The 24,728-nt window shown below is 51.2% G+C and overlaps 3 protein-coding genes across 5 annotated transcripts in view; 2 read left to right on the forward strand and 1 right to left on the reverse strand.

Moving 5' to 3' along the window:
* The first annotated feature begins 494 nt into the window (after window positions 1-494).
* On the forward strand, window positions 495-14,514 carry LOC111145761 (phytanoyl-CoA dioxygenase domain containing 1). 3 transcript variants are annotated; one of them, XM_022500944.1, is made up of 11 exons: window positions 495-585; window positions 5,329-5,487; window positions 7,921-8,002; window positions 8,145-8,192; window positions 9,863-9,918; window positions 10,003-10,065; window positions 10,883-10,904; window positions 12,591-12,719; window positions 12,819-12,935; window positions 13,935-14,061; window positions 14,155-14,514. In XM_022500944.1, the coding sequence occupies exons 1-11, from the start codon at window positions 553-555 to the stop codon at window positions 14,198-14,200; spliced, it is 882 nt and encodes a 293-aa protein (XP_022356652.1). In that variant the 5' UTR covers window positions 495-552; the 3' UTR covers window positions 14,201-14,514. The 3 variants fall into 3 exon arrangements, with proteins under 3 accessions (XP_022356652.1, XP_022356654.1, XP_022356655.1); XM_022500946.1 differs by having other exon boundaries at window positions 553-585; window positions 7,927-8,002; XM_022500947.1 differs by lacking the exon at window positions 10,003-10,065 and having other exon boundaries at window positions 553-585; window positions 7,927-8,002.
* A 2,588-nt stretch (window positions 14,515-17,102) lies between these two features.
* Window positions 17,103-19,160, reverse strand: LOC111145760 (dolichol kinase). Its single transcript, XM_022500943.1, has one exon. The coding sequence runs from the start codon at window positions 18,866-18,868 to the stop codon at window positions 17,252-17,254; it is 1,617 nt and encodes a 538-aa protein (XP_022356651.1). The 5' UTR covers window positions 18,869-19,160; the 3' UTR covers window positions 17,103-17,251.
* Window positions 19,161-19,271: 111 nt separating this feature from the next.
* The window catches only part of LOC111145656 (nucleoporin 188), a 47,855-nt gene continuing 42,398 nt past the window's right edge, over window positions 19,272-24,728 (forward strand). The window contains exon 1 of the mRNA XM_022500731.1: window positions 19,272-19,315. Within this exon, the coding sequence (XP_022356439.1) occupies window positions 19,284-19,315 (32 nt within the window). The 5' untranslated portion in view covers window positions 19,272-19,283. The remainder of the gene's footprint in view (window positions 19,316-24,728) is intronic.

The following is a 24,728-nucleotide window of genomic DNA, read 5'->3' on the forward strand; positions in this document are numbered from 1 at the left end:
ATCCACACATGAAGTCCAGAGAGGGGCTGACATTTCTGCTCTTCAGCAGTATGTATGCTAAGAAACAGAGGGGCTGACATTCGTCAGAGGTCACGGTGAGTGATGGGATCCTTCGGCTTCCCCAGCTTCTTTGCGCTGACACCCCTCGAACACAATTTCTAGGCACCTGGTAAGCAGCCAGAAGGGGGCGGTTTCTGCAAAGCAACTGGAAGGGAGCCATTAAAAACCACAAAGGAGATTGAAAAGGGCTAATCCTAGATTAACTGGGGGGATGGACCCAGGGTATTGAGCTGGGTCAGAGGCAAGGGCCCCATACAGGTACAGAAGTGACTTGGGGTGGGGGGGACAGTTCAGGCTGGTGTGTGTGCTTGCGGGAAGGGTTGGGGGCTGGGATTGGGCTTCCTCTGGGTAGGAAAGAGTTAAGTCCTCCTCGGCCTCCCAGGCTCCAGCACTTTGCACCCGCCACCCCTATTAGGCACTTCCAAACTGCTTAATTTGTACTTTCTCCTCTGGGCCTCCAGCAACAGCAGCGGCATCCAGAGCCTCATCCTCATGTCCTGCCTGAGTCCCTCGCAGCTCCAGAAGGTAGGGCCATGTGGGGTAGGGATCCGAGAGGGTCAGGTAAGAGTTGGGGGTCTCTCCGACTTCTAGTAGACCCTGGGAACTCAACCCCACCCTCTGCCATTTTTCAGAAGATGAAACTGAAACCCAGAGTATTCAGTGTCCAACCACTGAGTGGCGGAAACCATAATAAAGAGTAAAGATCAGGGGCCTCTGGGTGGCTCAGCCTTTGGCTCCGCTCAGGATCTCCGGGTCCTGGAATCCAGCCCTGCCTCAGGCTCCCTGCTCAGCGGGGAGTCTGCTTCTCCCTCTGGTTCCCCGCCCTGCTCTTGATCCGACGCACTCACGCAACTCTCTCTCTCTCAAATACATAAATAAAATCTCTAAAAAGAAAAAAAAAAAAAAATAAAGATCAGCCAGCCTAGGAGTGGTTCCTGATTGCGAAGAGGGAAGGGGGGGAAGGCAGGAGAAGTGGGGGGGAGCCAGGGCCCGGAGTGGGGGCGGGGTCAAGATGAGGCGGAACGCCCCGCCCCGCCCTGAGCCCTTGGAGGGCCGCAAGGTCCCACCTGCGGTCAAACACAGAAAGCTAATGCTTGGGAATTAGAGTGACACAGACTTAAAAAACGTGCCCCTCGTTTATTCCTGAAGACAAGAGGAAAATGCTGAAAAATACAGAAAGTCTCAAAGAAGAAAATGAAAAACCACCCATAATTTCCTACCCCGAGACTTAGTATTTTGGTAGACATCTTTTTTAAAAAAAATTATTAACCTTTTTTTTTAGTTAACATATAATGTGTTATTTGTTTCGGGGTACAGGTCTGTGATTCATCAGTCTTACACAATTCACAGCACTCCCCATAGCACATACCCTCCCCAATCTCCATAACCCAGCCACCCCATCCCTACCACCTCCCTTGCCTCCAGCAACCCCCAGTTTGTTTCCTGGGATTAAGAGTCTCTTATGGTTGTCTTCCTCTCTGGTTTCCTCTTGTTTCATTTTCCCCTCCCTTCCCCTATGATCGTCTGTCTTGTTTCTCAAATCCCTCATATCAGTGAGATCATATGATAATTGCCTTTCTCTGATTGACTTATTTTGCTTAGCATAATACCCTCTAGTTCCACCCACACTGTTGCAAAGGGCAAGATTTAATTTTTTTTTTTAAGATTTTATTTATTTATTTGTCAGAGAGAGAGAGAGGGAGAGAGAGCAAGCACAGGCAGACAGAATGGCAGGCAGAGGCAGAGGGAGAAGCAGGCTCCCTGATGAGCAAGGAGCCCGATGTGGGACTCGATCCCAGGACGCTGGGATCATGACCTGAGCCGAAGGCAGCCGCTTAACCAACTGAGCCACCCAGGCGTCCCAAGATTTAATTTTTGATGGCTGCATAGTATTCCTGTGTGTGTGTGTGTGTGTGTGTGTGTGTGTGTGTCTTCTTTATCCATTCATCTGTTGATGGACATCTGGGCTCTTTCCATAGTTTGGCTATTGTGGACATTGCTGCTATAAACATTTGGGTGCATGTGCCCCTTTGGATCCCTACATTTGGATCTTTGGGGTAACTACCCAGTAGTGCGGTTGACAGCCCTAGAAATTTTAAAAGTTGATCATAATAGCTACTTCTTATGAGAGCTTGCCCACCGTTTTATTTATTTTATTTTTTTTTCTTTAAAAAAAAAAGATTTTATTTACTTATTTGACAGAGATCACAAGTAGGCAGAGAGGCAGGCAGAGAGAGAGGAAGGGAAGAAGCTCCCTGCTGAGCAGAGAGCTGATTCGGGGCTAGATCCCAGGACCCTGGGATCATGACCTGAGCCGAAGGCAGAGGCTTTAACCCACTGAGCCACTCAGGCACCCCTATTTTATGTTTTAAAAAGATTATTTACTTATTTATTTGAAAGAGAAAGAGAGTGAGCAGAAAGGGCAGAAACAGAGGAAGAAGCAAACTGTCACTGAGCAGGGAGCCTGATGTGGGGCTCCATCCCAGGACCCTGGAATCATGACCTGAGCTGAAGGCAGAGGCCTTAACCCACTGAGCCACCCAGGTGCCCCACTTTGTTTTTTTTTTTTTTAAGCTGTTTTTTTTCTTTTTCTTTAAAGACTTGTCAGAGAGAGAGAGAGAGAGAGAGAGAACAAGCAGGGGGAGCAGCAGGCAGAGCAGGCAGAAGGAGAAGCAGGCTCCCCGATGAGCAGGGAGCTTGATGCGGGACTCGATCCCAGGACCCTGGTATCATGACTTGAGCTGACGGCAGACATTTAACCACCTGAGCCACCCAGGCACCCCCCCCCTTTTTTTCCATCCCCCAGTATATCAGGCACATATGTCCATGTCAGTAAATATTTTTCTGCTACATGATTTTTGTCAGCTATGCTGTGTTCCAGATAGAACAGGCTTTGTTGAATGACTCTCCTCGTGCTGAGCACTTAGGTTGTTTCTGATTTATTGCTCTCGTTCAACTAGCCTCAGTGGAGACCCCATCAGTACATCTTTGCTGCCCTATTTGCTGAGCTCCCAACTTCTTACTTCAGGAAGTTCTCCCCCGAGCGTGTCTGCTGGGTCGGAGTTGGCTGTGGATGACCCAGTTCCCAACGAGGAATTGTTCAGCTTGATACTGATGTGAAGATTAAGTATCTTTAAAAAAAAAAAAAAGATTTTGTGGGGGCACCTGGATGCCTCAGTCGTTAAGCGTCTGCCTTCAGCTCAGGTCGCGATCCCAGGATCCTGGGATGGAGCCCCGCATCAGGCTCCCTGCTCAGCAGGAAGCCTGCTTCTCCCTCTCCCACTCCCCCTGCTTGTGTTCCTGCTGTGGCTGTCTCTGTCAAATAAATAAAATCTTTAAAAAATAAATAAATAAGGATTTAATTTATTTATTAGAGAGAGCAAGCATAAACAGGGGGCGGGGCAGAAGGGAGAAGGGAGAAGCAGGCTCCCCATGGAGCAGGGAGCCTGACAGCAGGGCTCAACCCCAGGACCCCAAGATCATGACTTGAGCCGAAGGCAGACCCCCAACCCACTGAGCCACCCAGGCGCCCCGAGGATTAAGGCTCTATCACACACAGCTGTCCAGAGACCAAAGAGCCCACAGTGGGTGGGCAGGAATGTCCCAGATTCCCACATGTGGCAGCCAGAGCTGGGCATCATGGGGGAGTAAGGGAAGGTGGGGGGGCTGTTAGCAATTGGAAATCGGGTACTTCACAGGGGGGTCAGGTGGTGACGTCCAAGGCTGCGATTTTACAAGGGTCTGCCAGCAAACACGCACACGTTCTTTCTCTCCTTACACATCTCAACAGCTGCAGAGTAAGAGGTCTGGAGGCAAAGGAGAATAAGCTCACTGTTTTCACCTCCCCCGCCCCCAACCCTGGCTGTCTGCGGCTGCATTTAGTACAAAGCCCATTTCCTTGCCTGGCCTGCCCCGCACCCCACTCCACCCCTCCCACCCCCCCCACCCCGTCCCCACTTCTGCCTCCACCGTCACTTTGCTCCATCTGGCCCCTCCCATGCTCATGTACTTCACAAGTCCTGTTCCCTTAGTCTGGAATGTTCATCCTTGTCTCTCCCACTCCCGTTATCCTGCTGGTCCCTTTATTTATTTATTTATTTTATAAAAGATTTTATTTATTTATTTGACAGAGAGATCACAAGCAGACAGAGAGGCAGAGCAGAGAGAGAGGGGAAGCAGGCTTCCTGCTGAGCAGAGAACCCCATGTGGGACTCGAACCCAGGACTCTGGGATCATGACCTGAGCCGAAGGCAGAGGCTTAACCCAGGCGCCCCCCTTTATTTATTTTTTAAAAAGATTTTTATTTATTTCTGAGAGAGAGGGATCACGAGTAGGGGGAGGGGCAGAGGGAGAGGGAGACTCCCTGCTGAGTAGGGAGCCCAAAGCAGAGCTTGATCCCAGGACCCTGAGATCACACCCGAGCCAAAGGCAGCTACTTAACCAACTGAGCCCCCCAGACGCCCCTGTTGGTCCCCTTTATTTATTTATTTATTTATTATTATTATTTTTTTAAAGATTTTATTTATTTATTTGACAGACAGAGATCACAAGTAGGCAGAGAGGCAGGCAGAGAGAGAGGAGGAAGCAGGCTCCCTGCTGAGCAGAGAACCCCATGTGGGACTCGAACCCAGGACTCTGGGATCATGACCTGAGCCAAAGACAGAGGCTTTAACCCACTGAGCCACACAGGTGCCCCTGCTGGTCCCCTTTAAATGTCGCCTTCTCAGAGCTGCTGCCCTGAGACTCCTCTGTCTCCCTGCTGAGCAGAGAGCCTGATTCAGGGCTCGATCCCAGGACCCTGAGATCATGACCCAAGCCAAAGGCAGAGGTTTAACCCACTGAGCCACCCAGGCGTCCTTTGTTTGATGTCAGCCTCCGTTGCTAGACTGTAAGCTCTAGGACACCAGGCTTCCTCATTACTGTAGCTCCAGCTCCTAAAACTGTGCTGGTACACAGTAGATGCTCAATAAATTTTAGTTGACTAAATGAATAAGGTTGTATTCCCATGTGTCCCAAAGCCCACTGGAGGGGAAGGATGGGGACACTTCCCCTTCCTCCTTCCTTCATTCAAGCAACTACTATTGGTTGCTCCCCACTGGGTCCCAGACGCCGTGCCTCGGGTAGGAGTGTGTTGTGGGGGGGAGACTGAGCAATGAACAGGACACTTGGTCCTGTCCTCCCGCACGCTTGGGTTTCAGGGAGGGGTCAGGTCAGTCCTCACAGAGAGCATTGGAGAGGGGGAAGCCTGAGTTTTCTCCTCACCTTCAGTTTCAGGAGGATGGATTCCTGGTGCTGGAAGGATTTTTCTCTGCCGATGAATGTGCCGTCATGCAACAGAGGATTGGCAAGCTAGTGGCTGACATGGATGTCCCTGTCCACTGCCGCATAGAATTTTCTACCCGGGAAGAGGAGCAGCTGAGAACCAAAGTAAGTGTCTGGGGCAGGTGAGAATGGGATCTGGTCTTAAAGAGGAGGGGAGGGGGCTCAGTCCCCAGCCAGAGTAGCAGCCTGGGACGGAGGCCCCCAAAGCCCATGGGCTCGTTCTGATAAGAGATCGAGCCCTGAGCCCTCCCTGTGCCAGGCTCAGTGCCTTGTCTGTGTATTTCCTCGCTCCTCACTGTGGATTTATAAGGTCGGTATTATTACCCCTGTTTGACAGCTGGGGCAAATGACGCCTGGCTCACTGGCCCCACACTGCGTGGTTAGGAAATTGATAGAATGAGGATTTGAACCCCAATCATCTGTTCACTGCTCTGCGGAACTTCCTCAGTGGTTCTCCTGCTACAAGGGCCTCTTCTGTGGCCAGCAGCCGGGAATGAGTCAAGTGACTCTGATGAACACCACGACCCCTCCCCGAGCCTTACCCGCCCCCCCACCCAGGTAGACTGGAAACCCAGCTTCTCCACCCCCCACCCCTCGTGACTTAATAGGACTCAATATAGTTTGAGAAGGGTACATTGAGACTCGGGGTTCTCCCACACAGTTCACTTAACCCTTCAGGAGCCTGTCTGTGGGGGGCACCTGGGTGGCTCTTGTTGTGCGTCTGCCTTCGGCTCAGATCATGATCCCAGGGTTCTGGGATCCAGCCTGACCAGGGGCTCCCTGCTCAGCAGGGAGTCTGCTTTCTCCCTCTTACTCTGTGATCTCTCTTGCTTTCACTCTCTTTCTCAAATAAATACAATCATAAAAATAAAGAAAAGAAAAGAAAAAAGGATCCTGTTTGTGGTGTGGCCCTGGACCCAAAGCTGTGGTCCTAGCTGCGCAACACAGCTCCTTCATGCTGAGGAGCTCCTGCCATCTGGTGGGCATAAAGGGAATTACAATGGCCTGAAGACTGGGAACCCAAAGAGCGTGACTGGGGCACTGTTCTGCAGGATTAAGGGTTACAGAATAATTTCCTCCAAATAGTGGGTTTCATCTGGCCTAACCCCCGCCTTCTAGGTGGGGACAGCAGAAATGGGGGTCCAGTGCCTAGAGACAGGTCACTCAAGGCCCCATGGAGTGAGGGTACCAATCTTGTGCCCTCCTAGCTACCTTCTGAGAATATTCCAGAGACCAGTGAAGGGTTGAGGGGAGGATGGGAGAGTAAAATGTATGTATCTTGGTTTGCTTGCAAAGAGCTCAGCACAGTGCCGTACTCAGTAAACCCTCAATATTCACTACTGATATTAAGACTTTGAAATGGGGAGGGGGGTGCCTCCTTGACTCAGTTGTTGAGCGTCTGCTTTTGGCTCAGGTCCTGGTCCTGGGGTCCTGGGATCAAGCCCCGCATTGGACTCCCTGATTGGCGGGAAGCCTGCTTCTCCCTCTCCCACTCCCCCTGCTTGTGTTCCCCTCTCTCGCTGTGTCTCTATCATATAAATAAAAATCTTAAAAAAAAAAAAAGACTTTGAAATAGGCATTAGGAGGAAAAAGATCAGGGGTGTCTGGGTGGCTCAGCCAGTTAAGCATCTGACCTCGGCTCAGATCCTGATCTTAGGGTCCTGACTTCAGGGTCCTGGATCGAGCCTTGTGTCAGGCTCCCTGCTTGTCCTTCTGTTCCACCCCCCACCTCTTTCAAATAAATGACACTCTCCCTCTTTCAAATAAATGACAAAATTTTAAAAGATTTTATTTATTTATTTGACAGTGAGGGACACAGCGATGAGTAATAGTTAATATTCATCATTTAGCCGGGCCCTGGCTGAGTGTTTTCTGTTTCGCCACAGCAGTAGCAGTAACGATGATGATAAAAGCAGATATTCATGTAACATGGAACCACGTTCCAAGGACTGTACTAGCACTTCATGTACACTAATTCATAATCACTGCAACACCCGACAGGATACCTTTAGTCACATCTATACTTTACGAGGAAACTAAGCCCAGAGAGGTTCAGCAAGTGGGGTTGTGGTCACACAGCAACTCCATGGCAGGGCTGGGATTTGAACCCAGGTATTCTAGCTCCACGGTCTATGCTCTCAACTACTGTAAGATTCAGCATCTGCCCGAAGCCTCCTCTGAACTGAACGAGGTCAGTTCAATGATTATTTCCCTTTACAGATGAGGAAACAAACGTGGAGTGATAACAGGTGACCCAAGGCTACCTGGGAACTGCGCCTGTTGGACTACGGTGCCTAGACTCAGAATCACACTGTATTGAGCATAAGAATCATGTGACTTGTTAAGTGGTTTCCAAGAAATTTTATGCTGGGGCTTCCTAGTATGCTTCCAGGCACTGGGGGTTCCTGTTCACTGTGCCTCAGTAGACGAGTCTGAGAAACGCCAGGGGGGTTGGGAAGCATGAGGATCCTCTTGCCTCTTGGCCAAGCTCTGACCCTGTGATGCTCTCTCAGTCCCTCTGATATCCCCTCTCCCCAGGGCCAGGGTGACAAAGACTATTTCTTGAGCAGTGGTGACAAGATTCGATACTTCTTTGAGAAAGACGTTTTCGACGAGAAAGGTTCGGAGCTGGGGCCCCTGGGGTGTGGGAAGGGCTAGACTGGGGTATCTCCCCCCGGGGCTGAGGGCTCCCCGCTGAGGCCAGTTGCCCAGGGGAAGGTGGACTCCAGCTCTTTTGTCTTTATCTGTTCCTTGTGCTACAGGAAATTTCCTGGTCCCTCCAGAGAAATCCATCAATAAAATTGGCCATGGTAAGCAGGTGCCTGTGGGAAAGAAAACAGGGAGGCTGAGGCCCGAAGAGCCCTGGGGCCTAACCCAAGGCCCACTGTAAGTTAGTGGCCCAGCAAATGGCACTTCTGGCTTCAGCTCCCACTCTGGGCCTGCTGCTCTGGCCTTATGATGCTAACCCTAGATGCTACCAACACAGCCCTGGGGAGAGGAGCCAGCTGAGTCCCCGTGCAGATGATCCAAGCCTCAGGCATGGGGCGCTCCTGGCCCTTACTGCTTTCTGGAACCTCCTCAGGAGCACCTAACATGTTGGCATGGTCCCTATTCTGAGACCCCAGATGAAGCTAGGAGGTCTTCTTTTTTTTGTTCCCCCAGGATCATATATTATAATTTATTTTGCAGACCGCTTATTTTTTTTAAAGATTTTATTTATTTATTTAGAGAGAGAAAGAGAGAGTGTGTGAGAAGGGGGAGGGGGAGAGGGAGAGAGAGAATCTCAAGCAGACTCCCCATTGAGCGTGAAGGTCATCACGGCGGGGCGGGGGGGGGGGGACCTCGATCCCAGGGCCCTGAGATCACGACCTGAGTCAAAATCAAGAGTCAGATACTCGGGGCACCTGGGTGGCTCAGTGAGTTAAAGCCTCTGCCTTTGGCTCAGGTCATGATCTCAGGGTCCTGGGATCAAGCCCCGCATCCGGCTCTCTGCTCGGCAGGGAACCTGCTTGGCGGGGAGCCTGCTTCCCTTCCTCTCTCTCTCTGCCTGCCTCTCTGCCTACTTGTGATCTCTGTCTGTTAAATAAATAAATAAAATCTTAAAAAAAAAAAAAAGAGTCAGACACTCCATCAACTGAGCCACCCAGGAGCCCCCACTTGTTTTTAAACTTGAAGTTACATCATGCTAGTAGAAAGAATTTTTGTAAAAAATTCTTTGTTAAATCTTTGTAAAAAGAATTGTGGTAAAATATATATAATATAAAATTTGCCATCCTAACCATTCTGAAGTATACAATTCAGTGGCAATAAGTATATCCAACCATCATTTCCAAAGTTTTATTTATTTATTTTATTATTTTTTAAAAATATTTTATTTTATTTATTTGACAGAGAGAGGCACCGCGAGAGAGGGAACACAAGCAGGGGGAGTGGGAGAGGGAGAAGCAGGCTCCCTGCTGAGCAGGGAGCCCAAGGCGGGGCTCGATCCCAGGACTCTGGGATCATGATCTGAGCCGGAGGCAGACGCTTAACCGACTGAGCCCCCCAGGTGCCCCCCCATCCCTCCATTTTTGTAATATCAACAACAATAATAAAGAGACGACCAGGCATGTGTTAGCCCTTCGAGTCTTAGGGCAGCCTGAGAGGCAGGACTGGTCTTCCGGTTATGTGGTACAGAGGAGAAACTGAGGCTCATAGGAGATGAATGGTCACTTGAAGCATCACAGAGTAAGTGGCAGCACCGAGACTGCTACCAAGTTACGGATTCCTTTGAGTCAGGTCTGCAGTGAGGTTTCCAGATGGCTGCAAGGCCGAGAATCAGGCTGGGGGCCCATCTCTCTGTTATGAGCCAGCAGAAAGCTCAATGAGTACAAACAGGTGAGAAGCCATAGCTAGGCCCGTGTCTGGGTGCTCAGGGCCAGGCTCAGAGGGACGCATGAGGGCAGAGGGGCTGGCCCGTCAGCCTGCCTCTGTCCTGCAGCTCTGCATGCCTATGACCCTGTCTTCAGGAGTGTCACACACTCCCCCAAGGTGCAGGTGAGTGAGGGTGAGGGCGAGGGTGGGGGGTGGCCCAGGTATGAGTGTGGGCAGGCTGGAAGTCTGACCTCTGTCCCCCTCCAGGCCTTGGCCAAAAGTCTGGGCTTCCAGATGCCCGTGGTCGTGCAGAGCATGTACATCTTCAAGGTGAGCTCCCTGTCATCCCCACGCCTCAGTTTACCCTCTGTAATATGGGCAGAGCCCCTCCTTACCATGGGCCAAAAGCTGCCTCCTTGAGGAATTCCTAAGTTGCAAGGAGAACGTGGGAAATCTGTCTCCTCGGGGTAAGGTGCCTTGCACTTAGTAGGTGCTCAGATAAAATTTGGTGGCAGGAAGGAAGGAGACCCCCAGGACTCTCTCCCCCCTCCCTTTTTTGGAGATTTTATGTATTTATTTGACAGAGACAGAGGGAGCACAGCAGGAGGATTGGTAGGCTGAGGGAGAGGGAGAAGCAGGCTCCCTGTTGAGCAGGGAACCCAATGCGGGACTCAATCCTAGGACCCTGGGATCATGACCTGAGCTGAAGGCAGACACTTAACCGACTGAGCCACCCAGGCACTCTTCCCTTCTCCCTCCTTTTGCTATTGAAATGCTCTGCTCCCAGCTTCAAGGCCTAGCTCACTGCCACCTATTCCAAGCAGACTTCCAGTTTTGCCTTGGGAAGAAAGGGACCCATCTCTGATCCTGGGGCTGAGTGGCTTAACCTCAAGCCTGGGCCGCAGCCTCTCTTGCCACCCATCACTTCTGCCTTTGCTCTCAGGAGGCGTGCATGTGTTCGGACTCGGAGCACCCTGTGGGCAGGGTGCTTTTTCTCTTTGCCGCCCTCCTGGGCCTGGCACACGGTGGGACTCCATAGCTGGGTGCTGGCATGGAATCCTTAGTGGCAAACGCATCCAGGACTTAGAGTGGTCCCTGGTCCAACCCACTTTCCTCTGGCCTCACCAGCCCTTCTTCTTTCTTGCAGCAACCTCTCTTTGGTGGCGAAGGTGAGCTGAGAACAGGCCATGGGGTCCAGCAAGGGCCACGGTGGGACATCTGGGGCATCAGGGGCATCTGGGGCATCAGGGGTTGTCAGGTCTCTGGAGGGAGGGATGGCACTTGCTGAGATGTCCATGGGCAAGAGCCTGGGCCAGGAAGGAGAAGCTACCTTTTGTTCCTTTTTGGAACTGTCTATTGGGAGGGTGTTCTGGAGTCCTTGGCACAGTGGTTCTCGAAACTGGCAGCAACTCCTAGCTGATTAAAATAGATTCTGGGGCCCCAGTCCCTGAGCTCTTGAGTCAGTAGGGTTGCAAGAACCTGTAGACATGTATTTTTCTTTTTTTAAGATTTATTTATTTGAGAGAGAGAGAGGAAAAAAAACACACATGAGTGGGAGGACGAGCAAAGGGAGAGAGAGAGAGAGAGGCAGAGAAACAGATTCCCGCTGATCGTGGAGTCCCACTTAGGGCTGGATTTCCGGCCCCCAAGATCATGAGCTGAAATTAAGAGTCAAATGCCCAACTGACTGAGCCACCCAGGTGCCGCACGAACCTGTATTTTTTTTTTTTTTTAAGATTTTATTTATTTGACAGAGAGAGATCACAAGTAGGCAGAGAGGCAAGCAGAGAGAGAGAGAGAGAGGAGGAAGCAGGCTCCCTGCCGAGCAGAGAGCCCGATGCGGGACTCGATCCCAGAACCCCGCGATCATAACCTGAGCTGAAGGCAGAGGCTTAACCTACTGAGCCACCCAGGCGCCCCACGAACCTGTATTTTTAACAAGTTCCCCGGAGGACTGATTTAACAGAGAAATTGCTGATCTAATTTCAAACCCCCTGGATGCACAGATAACTTTTATAGCCTCCCTCATGGGTGATTATCTACTTCTGCTTAAATACCTCCCATGACACAGGGCTCATCCCCTCACAGCCAGCCCTTTCCTTCCTTGCATGAGCCCAAGTTGGCCTCCTTGGGACTGCCCACTTCTTCCTACCGTTCGGCCCAAGGACAGTCTCCCGAAGGGATGAGCAGCCCCTCCCTGAGTTCAGCAACCCCACCTCCTTCAGTCGGTCTTCCTCCAAATGCTGCGGAGTGCCCACTGTTAGGACACCTTCCTCTGGACACTGTCTGGATCGTTCAAGTCCAGTTTGGGGCTTGGAAAACACACAGTTCCCTGGGAAGGAGGGAAAGGAGACTAGCATCCATGGTCTGAAGTCCTTTGTTCAGTGGTCCTCCGTCCCAGCTGGGCCCCAGCATCACGGGGAGGGGGTTGAGATGTGGATGGGGGCAGTCGCACACCCTCTTCTCCTTTCGTACTGCCCAGTCTTGCGCCACCTGGTGGACCCTCTGGTGGCTGGAGGTGCTTGTTCTGGTTCAGGACGGTGCCTTTAGTCGCCTGGCTGGAATCCAACCACAGCAGCCACTTTTTAGCGATTACAATGTGGGGCCCGGTACTAAACACTTTTCACACACTGTGTTGTGGGCTCCTCCGGCCACCCTAGGAGGTAGGTTACTGCCGAGGCCACTTCACTGTTTAGGGAATGGAAGTTTTGAGAGGTTACATCTCGTGCCCCGAGTCTCCAGGCCGGGAAGTCGTGGGTTTCCTACTGACCCAGGAAGGCTCTGAGAGCACCAGGGAGTGGGGAACAAGGCCAAGGTGAGGTGGGCCAGGTTCCTCATGCCCAGTCCTGTTGCAGTCGTCCCTCACCAGGACTCCACCTTCCTGCACACGGAGCCGCTGGGCCGGCTGCTGGGCCTGTGGATAGCACTGGAGAATGCCACTCTGGAGAATGGCTGCCTCTGGTTCATCCCAGGCTCCCATACCGGTAAGGACACCTGTCTCGCCCTGCTCCACTTGTATCCCACCCTCCCTGGCAGAGAGATCTGGGTGAAAGAGAGGCTAAAGACTCCACCTTGGCTTGCAGGTGGGGTGTCAAGAAGGCTGGTACGTACCGGTGATGGATCAAAGCCTGACGTCGGCTTCCTCGGGTCAGAGCCTGTCTGGGATGCCAGCCTCTTTGTGCCCACCCCGGCGCGGAGAGGTAGGTGGGATGCAGAGGGCAGGGAGGCGGGCCCCAAGGCTGTGCCTGTGGGTCTGTGCTTGCTCTGAACGCCCAGCTCCCCGGAGGGCCATGAAGTCACAGAATGGGAGGTGGGGCTGGGTGGGCACTGGGAAGGCTGAAGGCCACGCCATTACCTGGAAGGCCTCCTGGATCAGGCTAGAATCCAGACTCTGTTGTGTCTTCGGTCAAATGACTGAAACTTTCTGAGCCTCAGTCTTCCCGAATGTAAAGCGGGGAAGTCAGTGAGATAGACAATGTACAGAAGATGGGGCACAACGCAGATGCTGAACCAATGCTGGCCGTTCCTTTTATTTATTTTATTTATTTATTTTTTTAAAATATGGAACGCTTCACGAATTTGCGTGTCATCCTTGCGCAGGGGCCATGCTAATCTTCTCTGTATCGTTCCAATTTTAGTATATGTGCTGCCGAAGCGAGCACTGGCCGTTCCTTTTAGAACAGGGCAACCCGATGTCCAGTTGGCCTTTTTTTTTTTTTTAAAGATTTTATTTATTTTTGAGAGAGAGCGAGAGTGAGTGAGCATGAGCGGGGGAGGGTAGGCAAGGACAGAGGGAGAGGGAGAAGCAACTCCTGGCTGAGCAGGGAGCCCAATGTGGGAAGCCCCGGGACCCTGGGATCATGACTCGAGCCAAAGGCAGATGCTTAACCACGGAGCCACCTAGTCGCCCTCCGGCCCAGCTTTTGATAGCAAGGTCCCAGCTGCTGGGCACAATACAGACACTTGGGCCTGGTTCCACAAACACCGCAGAAGGGGAATGCCCTTGCCAAGGCTTGCCAAGAATTGCCAAGGGCACAGGTCACAGCAGAAGGGACTTGGTCCCAGGGGGACCTCCGGCCAGCAGCACAGCCTCTGACCCTGGGGCAGGCCCCTGAGCTCTCCAGGATGGGAATGGGAGGGAGGAGGGTCCTTTGTCCCTCCTTGCCGAGTGTTCTCCTGACCTGCTGTATTCCTGCCAGGGGACCTTGTCCTAATTCATGGGGAAGTGGTACACAAGAGTGAGAAGAACCTCTCCGACCGCTCACGCCATGCCTATACTTTCCACCTCATGGAGAGCTTGGGCACCGTCTGGAGTTCAGAGAACTGGTAGGTGGCGGGGATGTGTGTGCGCAGGGTGTGTGTGACAGGCTCCTGAAGAGGTCCTGGAGGCCGGGAGCAAGGTCATCTCTCTCTCCGCAGGCTCCAGCCCTCAGCTGAGCTGCCCTTTCCCCCACTGTACACCTGAGCGCTCTCTCCAGGCTGGGCCTGGCCCCTCCAGGGGAAGCTATGGGACCCACGTACCAGCATCTTGCCGGCTGCCCAGCTGCCAAGGGGAAGTCGAATCTGTCCCCCTGTGCTTTCTTCCTGCCAGGGTCTGTGCCCCTCAGCCCTGCAGAGAGAAGGGCGGGAGGTAGCCAGCAGGCAGCAGGAGCCCTCAGTGGGACGGTTGGCTTTCCGGAGACCTCCGTCTCTCTGCCTCTCTCCTGCCCCACGCCAACCTTCCCCGGGGGAGGCAGCCTTTCACCATGAAAGCATTCTGGCTACTTCTCTGCTAGCTTCCCACTGTTCTCTCCTCTCAGATGCAATTCAGATTAATATGGTGCAAGACATACAATAAAACCAATTTCTGGATGTGGCTTCTCGACCCTTCTTTTCCCCAAGCTGCCTTGCTTTCAAGATGAGAGCCCTGCTGACACTTTCCCCGGTGTCCTAGCCCTGCCTGGTGAGGTCTGCACGATTTTAATAACCCAGCAGGCGTTTGCTGTGCCAAGAGCTTGAAGTGTGTTGTCTCTCTGTGTCCTCACACCTCCCGGTGAGGATCTTATCATCTGGGTTTACAGATGGAGAAGGTGACACATGGCGTGGGAAGTCTCAGTGACCTGTTCCAGTCCTGGGGCTGTTCAGTTTAGTGACTCAGCCAGCGCTTCTAACCTTTGCTCCCCGGTACTCCTTGCTCGGGGAGGGGAGAAAACCAGGGCTGGGAATAGAGTCCCAGATTCTGGTCCTGGCTTTGAGACAGATTTGTTTTCTGGTCCCAGGCCAGGCCCTTCTTTTTTTTTTTTTTTTTTTTAATATATATATTCTATTTTTAAAAAAGATTTTTATTTATCCATTTGATAGATAGAGCACAAATAGGCATAGCGGGAGGCAGAGGGAGAGGAGAAGTGGACTCCCCGCGGAGCAGAGAGCCCGATGTGGGACTCGATCCTAGGACCCTGGGATCATGACCCGGGCCTAAGGCAGACGCTTAGCCGACTGAGCCCTTCTCTCTGGGCCCGCTTTGCCACCTGTACCATCAAGGGGCCAGAGAAGGCCTCCATGGCCCAGAACTTCTGTAGGGGCAAAGTGGTTGACATTCAAGATCTGCACAGTCGGGGTTTGGCCCAAAGGTTGCAAAATGGGACTACAGTGGTGCCCGGGTGGCTCAGTCGGTTAAGCATCTGCCTTCGGCTCAGGTCATGATCCCATGGTTCTGGGATCGGGTCCCACATTGGGCTCCCTGTTCAGCAGGCATTCTACTTCTCCCTCTCCCTCTCCCCCTGCTCGTGCTCTTTCTCGCTCACTCTCTCTCAAATAAATAAATAAAATCTTCAAAAACAAACAAGCAAACCGGGGCTGCAGATGTGTTTTGTCTGGGGCCCATGTTTTAAAAAAAAAAAAACAAAAACATTTTAAGTTGGGAGGTTTCACATAACAATGCACGTTTCTAAGCTTCCCTGAATGAGCAGGTCAGCAACTCTGGGCCTACGGCTGAGCGTGGTGTTGCCCGGCCAGAGCAGCCTCCTTGGAGGCTCTTATGCTCCTCGCTTCCCACGTCCCCAATCCCCTGCATTGCCTGCCTAGCCTCAGCAGTCATATGAATTTGTGACCTTAATTTTCAGTCCCCGCTCTGTTTGTGGGTAAACCGAGGCCCAGAGGACAGAGCCCTTCCCCACAGTCTACCCAGGGAATCAGTGAGGCAAAGCTCTCCCTTGGTACTTTGCTGCCTCTTTGAGCAAGGAGAAAGCAGCCAGAGAGAAGGGAAGGGTTTGTTAAGTCTTCTGTGAGCCCCAAAGGAATATCTTAATAGGTTCTTCTGAGGGACAGAGCTTGGCAGTGATCCCTAGAGCTCTGCTCCTGGCTTCTGGCCTTGGTGGGCCAAAGTTCTCATGTCTTCCATCTAGGCTCCCTGTTAGGTTGGGTAAGAACGGGAGAACCTTGCCAGCCAACTCACTATGCTATCTTCCCACTGATGTGAAATGTTCCATGCACTTGGCAAATGTCCACTGGGCTCTCGCCACAATGTAGGGCTCTGCTGGCATTGGGGGATATGGTGGGGAATGGGGCAGCCCTGGACTCCGCCCTCACAGAGAGCAAGGATCCAGCCTGGGCCCCACAGGAGAGGCATTCTCAGTAAACCCCGCCAGTCCCTGGTCTCTAATTTCTTACTAAGAGAAGAAACACAGGTTTGGACATAACTGGAGTGTGAGAGGCTCTCAGGAGGAACCCCTTGCTAAGGACCCTGTGCTGTCCAGCCTGGCCTTCAACAGCACCGCTCAGCTGGACAGCAGAGGTCTTGAGGCCAGGAGTGGAGTTGGCTGAAACAGGAAGTCAGCCCAGGCCAGATACCCTTCCTCCAGTCTTTCCACATGTGCAAAAGATCTCACCTCTCCCCTTCAGCCCAACAGGGAGAAAGCACATGGGTTTTCCTCTTGGGTTCTCTTCCAAATGTAGTCAAGAGAGTAAGGTCATGCTGTTCTCCAAGCACAACCCATAAAAACTCTTGGCTTACTTGGCTTTTTGCTGACATGAGGGCTGGCCTTGGCTAGTAATGACTCTTTTCCTTACTATTTGTTCCTTATGCACGGGCTGTGGGCCAGACCCTTCACACGCCTCACCTTCCTGGGTGCTCACCTGTGAGGTGCAGCCATTTACTACTCCCGTCTTGCAGACAGCAGAATTGAGGCCCAGAGTGGGTAAGCAACTCACATAGTTAAATAGTGACTCCAGAACCTGAGGTGGTGATCATTACACTCCACTGCCTCCGGGGTCTCCCCTACACCCCCGAGGATTGCAAGATGAAGGGGGGAATCCTACACCACACTCAGGTTCTTTGTGTTGTTGTGCTCTTTTTTTCTTTTTATATATCAGCAAAAACTAAAACCAGGAGAGCTTTGATTTTTATTTTGAATCCGAATCAACTGAAAAATCAAATCTGCTTCTCACCCCTTGGTGCTTCATGCCCAAGTAGCTGGCTGCTGTGGGGACCATTCGTCCTCCCCATGTCCCTGTTTCCTCCATCACTATGGCTCAGCAGCTAGGCCATCAGCAATATCAGGAGGTAGAGAGGCAACAGGAGATTGTCTATCTGCGTAGTGTATGCTTCTAGGAGGGACACGATAATGATAGAGCCCAAAATCCAAGCATAACTGTAGTTTAGGTCCACTCCACTGTCAAAGATTAAAATCAGAGCTACAGAAATGATCTGGGCAAATATAGAGGTCATGGTCCCCTCAAAAGTCTTTTTGGTTCCAGGCCAGTGGATTTCCCCCATGGTGCTGCCAAAGATGGAGGCCACAGTGTCGCCCACACCCACAGCCAGGACCCCTGCATAGGGTACTAGGGCCCTTGCTCCCCCCAAGCTGCCCTTCTGTGTGCAGGGTCTGGGGACTAGCCAAATGGGAAGAGACATGCCCAGGAGCAGGTAAATGTGTGTCAGGATGAGTGGTCCACTGTCTCGTTCATCTAGGAAAAGGGACAGGAGGCTCCTCAGAGTGTGGCCCAGGGGCTTGATGCGGAAATAGCGCACATACTCCAGGAAGATGAAGACTGCCAGACATATGGTGGCAGCTACATAGAGCAGTGTCCGGTCAAAGATGATACCTGGGATGTAGGTGGCCACCACAACGAAGTGGAAATACTTTCGGGTAATGGTGGGGGCCTGGTGCTTCTTGGACTCAGAAGATGACCGCTTGGCATTCTGGTAAAGTACCACCAGGCAGGCTAAGGAGGCCAGCAGAGACCAGTAGACTAGGAGGTACACGCGGGTCTCTGTCTGGAAGAGGAACTGTAGAAGCCAGAGCAGGGGGTTCTTGCGGATGAGCCGGTGCAGCCAGGGGAGGACCACGCCAAGGCCCAGCACACAGGTCATGAGGTGGAAGAAGATGGAGGAAGCCCAGGTACCTGAGTCCATGAAGACAAAGAGGGTGCTGAAGAAGATGCCCACCAGCACCATCCCGACCACCACCACCAGCAGGAAGAAATCCACTGGGTCTCCCTGGCTTTCCACCACAGTCAGAGAGCGCTTGATGAGCTGGTTGAGCACGAAGCTGACGCCACCCAAAACAAGCAGTGCCTCCCCAGGGGTAAAGCAGCGGGGCAGCAGGTACAGCAGGATCATGTTGAGGTAGACGAAGATCAGCAGGACCTCCAGGACCTCGATCACCTCGCCCACACTGAGTGAGTGCTTCATGATATAAATGATGACACCTCCAGCCAAGCCTGAGATGACACAAGTGTTGGTGGGCACTGGGCGAGTAATGCCCAGGGCCAACACTGAAGAGAAGAGGGCCACTGCCATGCCAGTAGCTGCCACTACAATTCCAAAGCGCTCAAAGTATGGGTTCCCCACAGACTGGCAACGCTCCTTCATGACGAGTCCGAGCAAAGGCATGACCATTGATGCCGGCAGCAGACCACTGTTGGCGGACATGCGGAACTGGAAGACAGCGCTTCCCTGCTGTAGCAGCCGGTCCCACTTGTACTGGACGTAGAAAGCCTGCACTGCGAGAGCCACGGCGCACCACGAGTATCGGTCCCACACGGTTGCGTGGATGCTTAGCACCACTGCGAACACTACTGCTGACTCCGCCAGCACCGACCCGCTCAGCGGAGCCCCGGTCACCGAGGCCGGGGGAGCGTGCTCTCGAGTCATGTCTCTTGACCTGGAGCCCCGGAGAAACCGGGGTGACTAGCGATGCCTTGGCCTCTGGGTCCCTCGAGCTCTGCCAAGCCGACAGCGGCAGTTTCACACAGCCAGCACCTTCTCTTATCGTTCTCCAGCTGGGAGGAGGGAAGCTCCACTGTAGGCAAGCCACTTTCTGAGGCTTCGGAACTGGCGCTCAGATGTCCTCCGCCGCCTCGCACCTAGGACGTAGACTTTACCACTCCGCCGCTCTCTTCACAGCCCCGGCTGCTCTCGCCGCGAGGCCCCCACCTCTCTGGGCGTCGCCATCTTGGCCTCGCCCGCCGTCACGTGACGAGAAGCCCTCCCCTCACAGCCCGGCCGGAGGCGAAGGGTCACGTGGGTGCGGCGTCTGGGGGCGGGGTTGGGGCGCGCGCGCGCGAAGATGGCGGCGGCCGCCGGCGGGCAGTGTGTGAGGTGAGGAGCGGGCCGAGTCCGCGGGGATGGATGTGAGGCGCGGGGTCGAAGCCGAGCTGAAGCCGGGCGGGACTTGCGGGCGAGATGTGGCGGCGGTAGCCGGGCAAAGCCTGGCTAGGTGGACCGGCGCCGAGACGGGAGGCGGTTACGTTCAAACGGTCCCCGCGCGCGGGGATCTCGGGCGACTTCTCCAAGACGGGGCCGGTGCCTCACCCCTTCCCTCAGCGCCGGCCTCCCGTCTCCTCACCCAGTCTCTTTCCCTTCCTCCCTCCTTTCCACGGGCGCGTTTCTCGGCGCTCCGCCCCCCCTCCCCCCGCGCTTCCTCGTCTGGCGTGACGCTCCCTCGAGGCGCGACGGGACGCTTCGCGGCCGCCCGCGGGAGCCCCCCTCTCGGTCTCCGCCGTAGCCCGGTTGCCCTGCCCCGGCGACGTTCCCAGGTTCTTCCATGTGCTCGTTAGGAGTCTGTTCGTGTGTCGCCGAGCCACCTCCCTGCAGTTGCTGCTCTCTCCGCGCTGCCTTCCATTCATCCGTCTATTCGTGTCCTCCTATATTGGTTCCATCCGCGGACGTGCCCGAATGCTTTAGGAGATCCCGGGCCCGGGACTGGTTTTTGGGGATAAGAAGATGAAAGGTTAAAAAGACCGAGACAGTCCTTACTTTATAGAGCGCTTACGAGCGCCAGACCCTGCCAGACACGCTTGCTGTGCATTAGCTCATTGAATTCTCTCAAGTCCGTGAGGCACCTTCTCTTTTACAGATGACTCACAAATCCAGCTGAGAACTAGCCAGGTGGTGAGGCGAGGATTCAGACCGAGGTCGGCCCGGCTCCGAAGCTTTAACCTGATCACTACTACGTCTCTATCTTCCACCTTCCCACTTGAAGTGTCTCCCATTGTCCCTACTATCCTCCGTCCTAAAATTCAACATCCCTGTCACTTACTGTGCCAGGACTGTTTCCCCCACGTTTCTGTGTTATGCGCTGCTGTATCCTCAACACCCAGAGGAGCATGTAATAGGCGCTCAGTAAATATTTATTGCAAACATTGTCCATCTTCTCTGTAATCACTAACTTCACTTCTGGGCTCTGGTGAGATTTTCTGCTTTGGAATTTCCACTGGATTGCTTCTGAACTTTGCGGGGGACGTTTGCTTTTTCCTCCTTAGCTGTTTCATGTGGCAGCATTGTGGTCACTGTGCCCTCCTTTTCTTACGTTTATTTCATAGTCATTCTGGAGGTTGGGTAGGTTTAGCTCCTGCAGGGTAAGGCACCCTCTTCAATGAACAAGAACAAGGGAGGGGGCTAGTTTGCCTGAAAGATGCCTTGACATCCTTGGGAACCTACCAAACACACATCTGAAGATGGAAAAAATGACACTAGGATTTCTAGGCACTCGCTGCTTTGCTCAGAGCATGTATTACAGTGATCTTTCTTTTTGTGCTGGAAAGCACGTTACGACAGCTGGGATTACACCGAACAGCAGCCTTCTGTTTGAAATGCCTGGAGGTCTGGACTAAGAGAAAACTTAAAATTTATTCCTGGTGTCTGCTGGTATGCAAGTAACCTCAGACAGTGCACTTTACCCCTGGAACCCGTTTCTCCAAATGTGTCCTTTTTATTTTTTATTTTTTTTATTATTATTTTTTTTAAGATTTTATTTATTTATTTGACAGAGAACACAAGCAGGCAGAGAGAGAGAGGAGGAAGCAGGCTCCCCGCCGAGCAAAGAGCCCGATGTGGGGCTCGATCCCAGGACCCTGGGATCATGACCTGAGCTGAAAGCAGAGGCTTTAACCCACTGAGCCACCCAGGTGCCCCCAATTGTGTCCTTTTTAAAGTAGTGTTGAGGTGGCTCTAAAGCATGTAGGAGAGTCCTTGTGTATGTTGATAGGAGCTGGCACTAGTCAAAAATAGAATATTACACGTTAATCACTCAGGGTTTGGGGAATGTCCCTCAGGGTTTGGCAGTCAGTCAGAATATTGGCATTTTTAGGTATCTCTTGTGTTCTTCAGTTAATGTGTTTGTAGACGTTTGAGTGGTGTATGTGAATGAAAAACAAAACCAACAACAGCAGTTCCAAAAGCTTGTCGTTAAGCTTAAATCTCAGTTCACACAAGAGGCTTGTACCTAATCTGTGGAGTTAGGGCATCTATGGACAGTGGCCACTTTTATTTATTATCTCCCTGTGGATTATAACTGTGTTTCTCAAAAGAACTGTTTCAGAGTAGGTTGGCTGTGTTGCAGCTTTCTACCAAAAGGACTCCCATCCTAGACGCTCTTCTTCCTAACCTCAAAGGTTTACAACCATGTGGCTCTCCCTAGGGAAGGTGATTTCCAGTTTTCATTGAGTCCAGTTCTTTTAGGAATGGAGTTCCATGTTGTCTGGTAGAACATTGGGCTGAAAGTCAATAACTTTTTAAAACTTTACCTTTGAGGCAAGGTATTTAGTTTCTGTGGTTTTGTTTCTCCTCCAGATACTTAGTTCAGGTTTATTTATTGTGCAAATAAATGAGGCATACTATAGTACATATTTTGTTTCTTGAAGAAATACATAGAAGATGTTTCCCTGAGGCTTTGGGTTGGGCATCACAGTTCCGGCCGTGGTTGTTGTGTCTTGAGAATCGCCTGCTAAACCTTCAGGTTCCGATTTGAGGTGAAGTCTTCTGTCACCCTCTGGGTCAGTTCCCAGTGATCTCTCTCCTCTCTCTTTTCTGTTTAACGTGGTTGTATTCCTTTGTAGTGTCTAATTCTTAGGATCATGCTTTTTATTACTTTCTGGTTTCTTGCTAATTTTATGTAATGCGTGCTTAATTAACATCCTTGGTCATTCCCAACACTAGATGAGGATCAGGAGGGTCTTAGATTTATTTGTATCCCCTTTATTCCTAGACCAGAAAATGTCTAGGAATCGAAGAACCAGTGACATTTGTTTCCGCAAGGATTTCTTTCCTGATAAATTACCATTTTCTCCTTCTTTTTAAAAAAAGATTTATTTATTTATTTGCGGGGGAGGAGTTGGGGGTAGGGGGAGAAGGAGAGAGAATCTCAAGCCAACTCCCTGCTGAGCACAGAGTCTGACACGGAGCTTGATCCCGTGACCCTGGGATCATGACCGGAGCTGAAATCGAGAGTTTGATGCTCAACTGACTGAGCCAGCCAGGTGCCCCCTACTGTTTTCTCCCTTATTCTGCCTTCTCTTGGCACTTGGGCATATCATACGGGTTTCCTAATTTTTCTGTTTCACTTGGATTGCTGGCATTGCAGGTCTAAAAGGGACTCCTGTCAGTCTCCTTTGATACTTCATCAGTGCGTACTCCTTGAGCCCCTTTGTGCCAGCCACTGTGTTAGGGGTATATGTTTGCCACTGGAGAACAGAAAGCCTCAGCTCCACCTTTGCTCGCTTGTAGGATGAATTCGTGAGTGCGGTTCGATGCAGCTTGCACTCTGGAGTCGTGCAAACCCGGGTTCAAGCCCTGGCTCTATTCTCTGTTAGCTTTGTGGCCCTACGCAATTATCTGACTACTTTTAAACCTTCGTTTCCTGATGACGTAATGGGGGTAATAAGAGGATCAGCTTCATAAGTGAGTTGTCAGTTTTCAGTAAGTCAGAGTGTAAAATGCGTAACACTGTGCCTGCATGTTATAAATGGTCAATTAATGGTAATCCTAACAGTGCTTGCATATTATAAATTCTCAGTGTTAGCTCTTTTTATTATTAAAAGCTTTTCAATAGAGATTATTGTTTTTGACTTTTTTTTTTTTAAAGATTTTATTTGTTTATGACAGAGAGGTAGCGAGAGAGGGAACACAAGCACGGGGGAGCGCAAGCACGGGAGAAGCAGGCTCCGCACTGAGCAGAGAGCCCGAGTGGGGCTTGATTCCAGGACTCCCAGGACACTGGGATCATTACCTGAGCTGAAGGCAGATGCTTTAACGACTGAGCTGCCCAGGTGCCCTTGTTTTTGACATCTTATAACAAAAGGAGTTTAACAGGACAAGGTTTTGCCAATAAATTTTTTTTTTTTTTTTGCCAACAAAAATTTTAATTTTTAAAGAAAACTTTTTTTTTCTTTTTTTTTTTGAGTAGTAAGTGTAAAAGTTACTGTCTTGCTTTAGGACGGTGACCTCCAATCTTGTTTAGTAGCAGAATCTTTCTCTCCCCTTCTCTCCTCCCAAAAAGAGGCTAATACTACAAACATAAAAGAGAGAGGGTCTATACTGACCAGGTCTTTTACCTGCTGCTCTGAAACAAATTGATACCCTGGAGCAGTGGTGATTTAGGAATTCATCTGTGTAGTCGTTTTAAAATGTAGATTGCCAGGGTGCCTTGGTGGCTCAGTGGGTTAAGGGTCTGCCTTTGGCTCAAGTTGTGATCTCCGGGTCCTGGGATCGGGTCGTGGGATCGAGCCTTGCCTCGGGTTCCCTGCCCAGTGGGGAGTCTGCTTCTCCCTCTCCCTCTGCCCTTCCCCCTGTGTTCACACACACACATATTCTCTCTCAAATAAATAAAACTCTTAAAAAATAAAATGTATATTTTCCATGCCCAACCTTTGAGAAACAGTAGCTCTAGGCTATGACCAGGATTCCATGGTGTTGCTGTGTTGTTCCTGGGTGATTTCACATATTTGAGAAACACTCTTTCAGGATATTTTATTAAAAAAAGAAGAAGCATGGGGCACCTGACTGGCTCAGTCGATAGAGCATGCGACTCTTGATCTCAGGGTTGTGAGTTTGAGTTCCACTTTGGGTGTAAAGATTACTTAAAAACAAAATCTTTAAGGGCGCCTGGGTGGCTCAGTGGGTTAAGCCGCTGCCTTCGGCTCAGGTCGTGATCTCAGGGTCCTGGGATCGAGCCCCGCATCGGGCTCTCTGCTCAGCAGGGAACCTGCTTCCTCCTCTCTCTCTACCTGCCTCTCTGCCTGCTTGTGATCTCTCTCTGTCAAATAAATAAAATAAAATCTTAAAAAAAAAAAAATCTTTAAAAAAAAAAAAAGCAAAATTTTATAGATTTTGGTGTAATCAACACCTACAGCTTGAATTTGACAGAACAAGAAATTCTGGGCCCTGGCAGCAGGTCCTTGAGTGTGGGCTGTGGTCTTCGTAGTTTCTTCTGGGAATCACTGCTACTTAGCTCACTAGAGCTCTAAGTTCTGAAAGCAAATGTGGATAAATTAAAGCTAAGTGATGTCCAGGCTTTTTGAAATTGGAAGATGGATGACCAAGAGTGATTTGATTTATTTGCTCAGCCATTCAAATGCCTTCAGTTAATGATAAATTTCTTTCCATTAATGTTAGTGTACTGTTAGCCCCATTATTAGCTATGTGTTAAATAGTAGGAATCTAATACATTCTGTGCAAGTCAGAAGCTGTCCTTGGTCAAATTCAAGTATATGACATTTTAAATAAAGCTCTTCCT

Source organism: Enhydra lutris, unplaced genomic scaffold (genome assembly GCF_002288905.1).
Source record: "Enhydra lutris kenyoni isolate GAN:26980312 unplaced genomic scaffold, ASM228890v2 scaffoldscaffold13, whole genome shotgun sequence".
Lineage (NCBI taxonomy): Eukaryota > Metazoa > Chordata > Mammalia > Carnivora > Mustelidae > Enhydra > Enhydra lutris.

Excerpts from the sequence above, each read along its gene's own strand:
- LOC111145761 (XM_022500944.1), top strand. The coding sequence starts at position 553 with ATGTCCTGCCTGAGTCCCTCGCAGCTCCAGAAG. Across the intron at positions 9,919-10,002 it reads CACACTCCCCCAAGGTGCAG|GCCTTGGCCAAAAGTCTGGG; the intron begins GTGAGTGAGGGT and ends GTCCCCCTCCAG. Across the intron at positions 10,905-12,590 it reads ACCTCTCTTTGGTGGCGAAG|TCGTCCCTCACCAGGACTCC; the intron begins GTGAGCTGAGAA and ends GTCCTGTTGCAG.
- LOC111145760 (XM_022500943.1), bottom strand. The coding sequence starts at position 18,868 with ATGACTCGAGAGCACGCTCCCCCGGCCTCGGTGACCGGGGCTCCGCTG.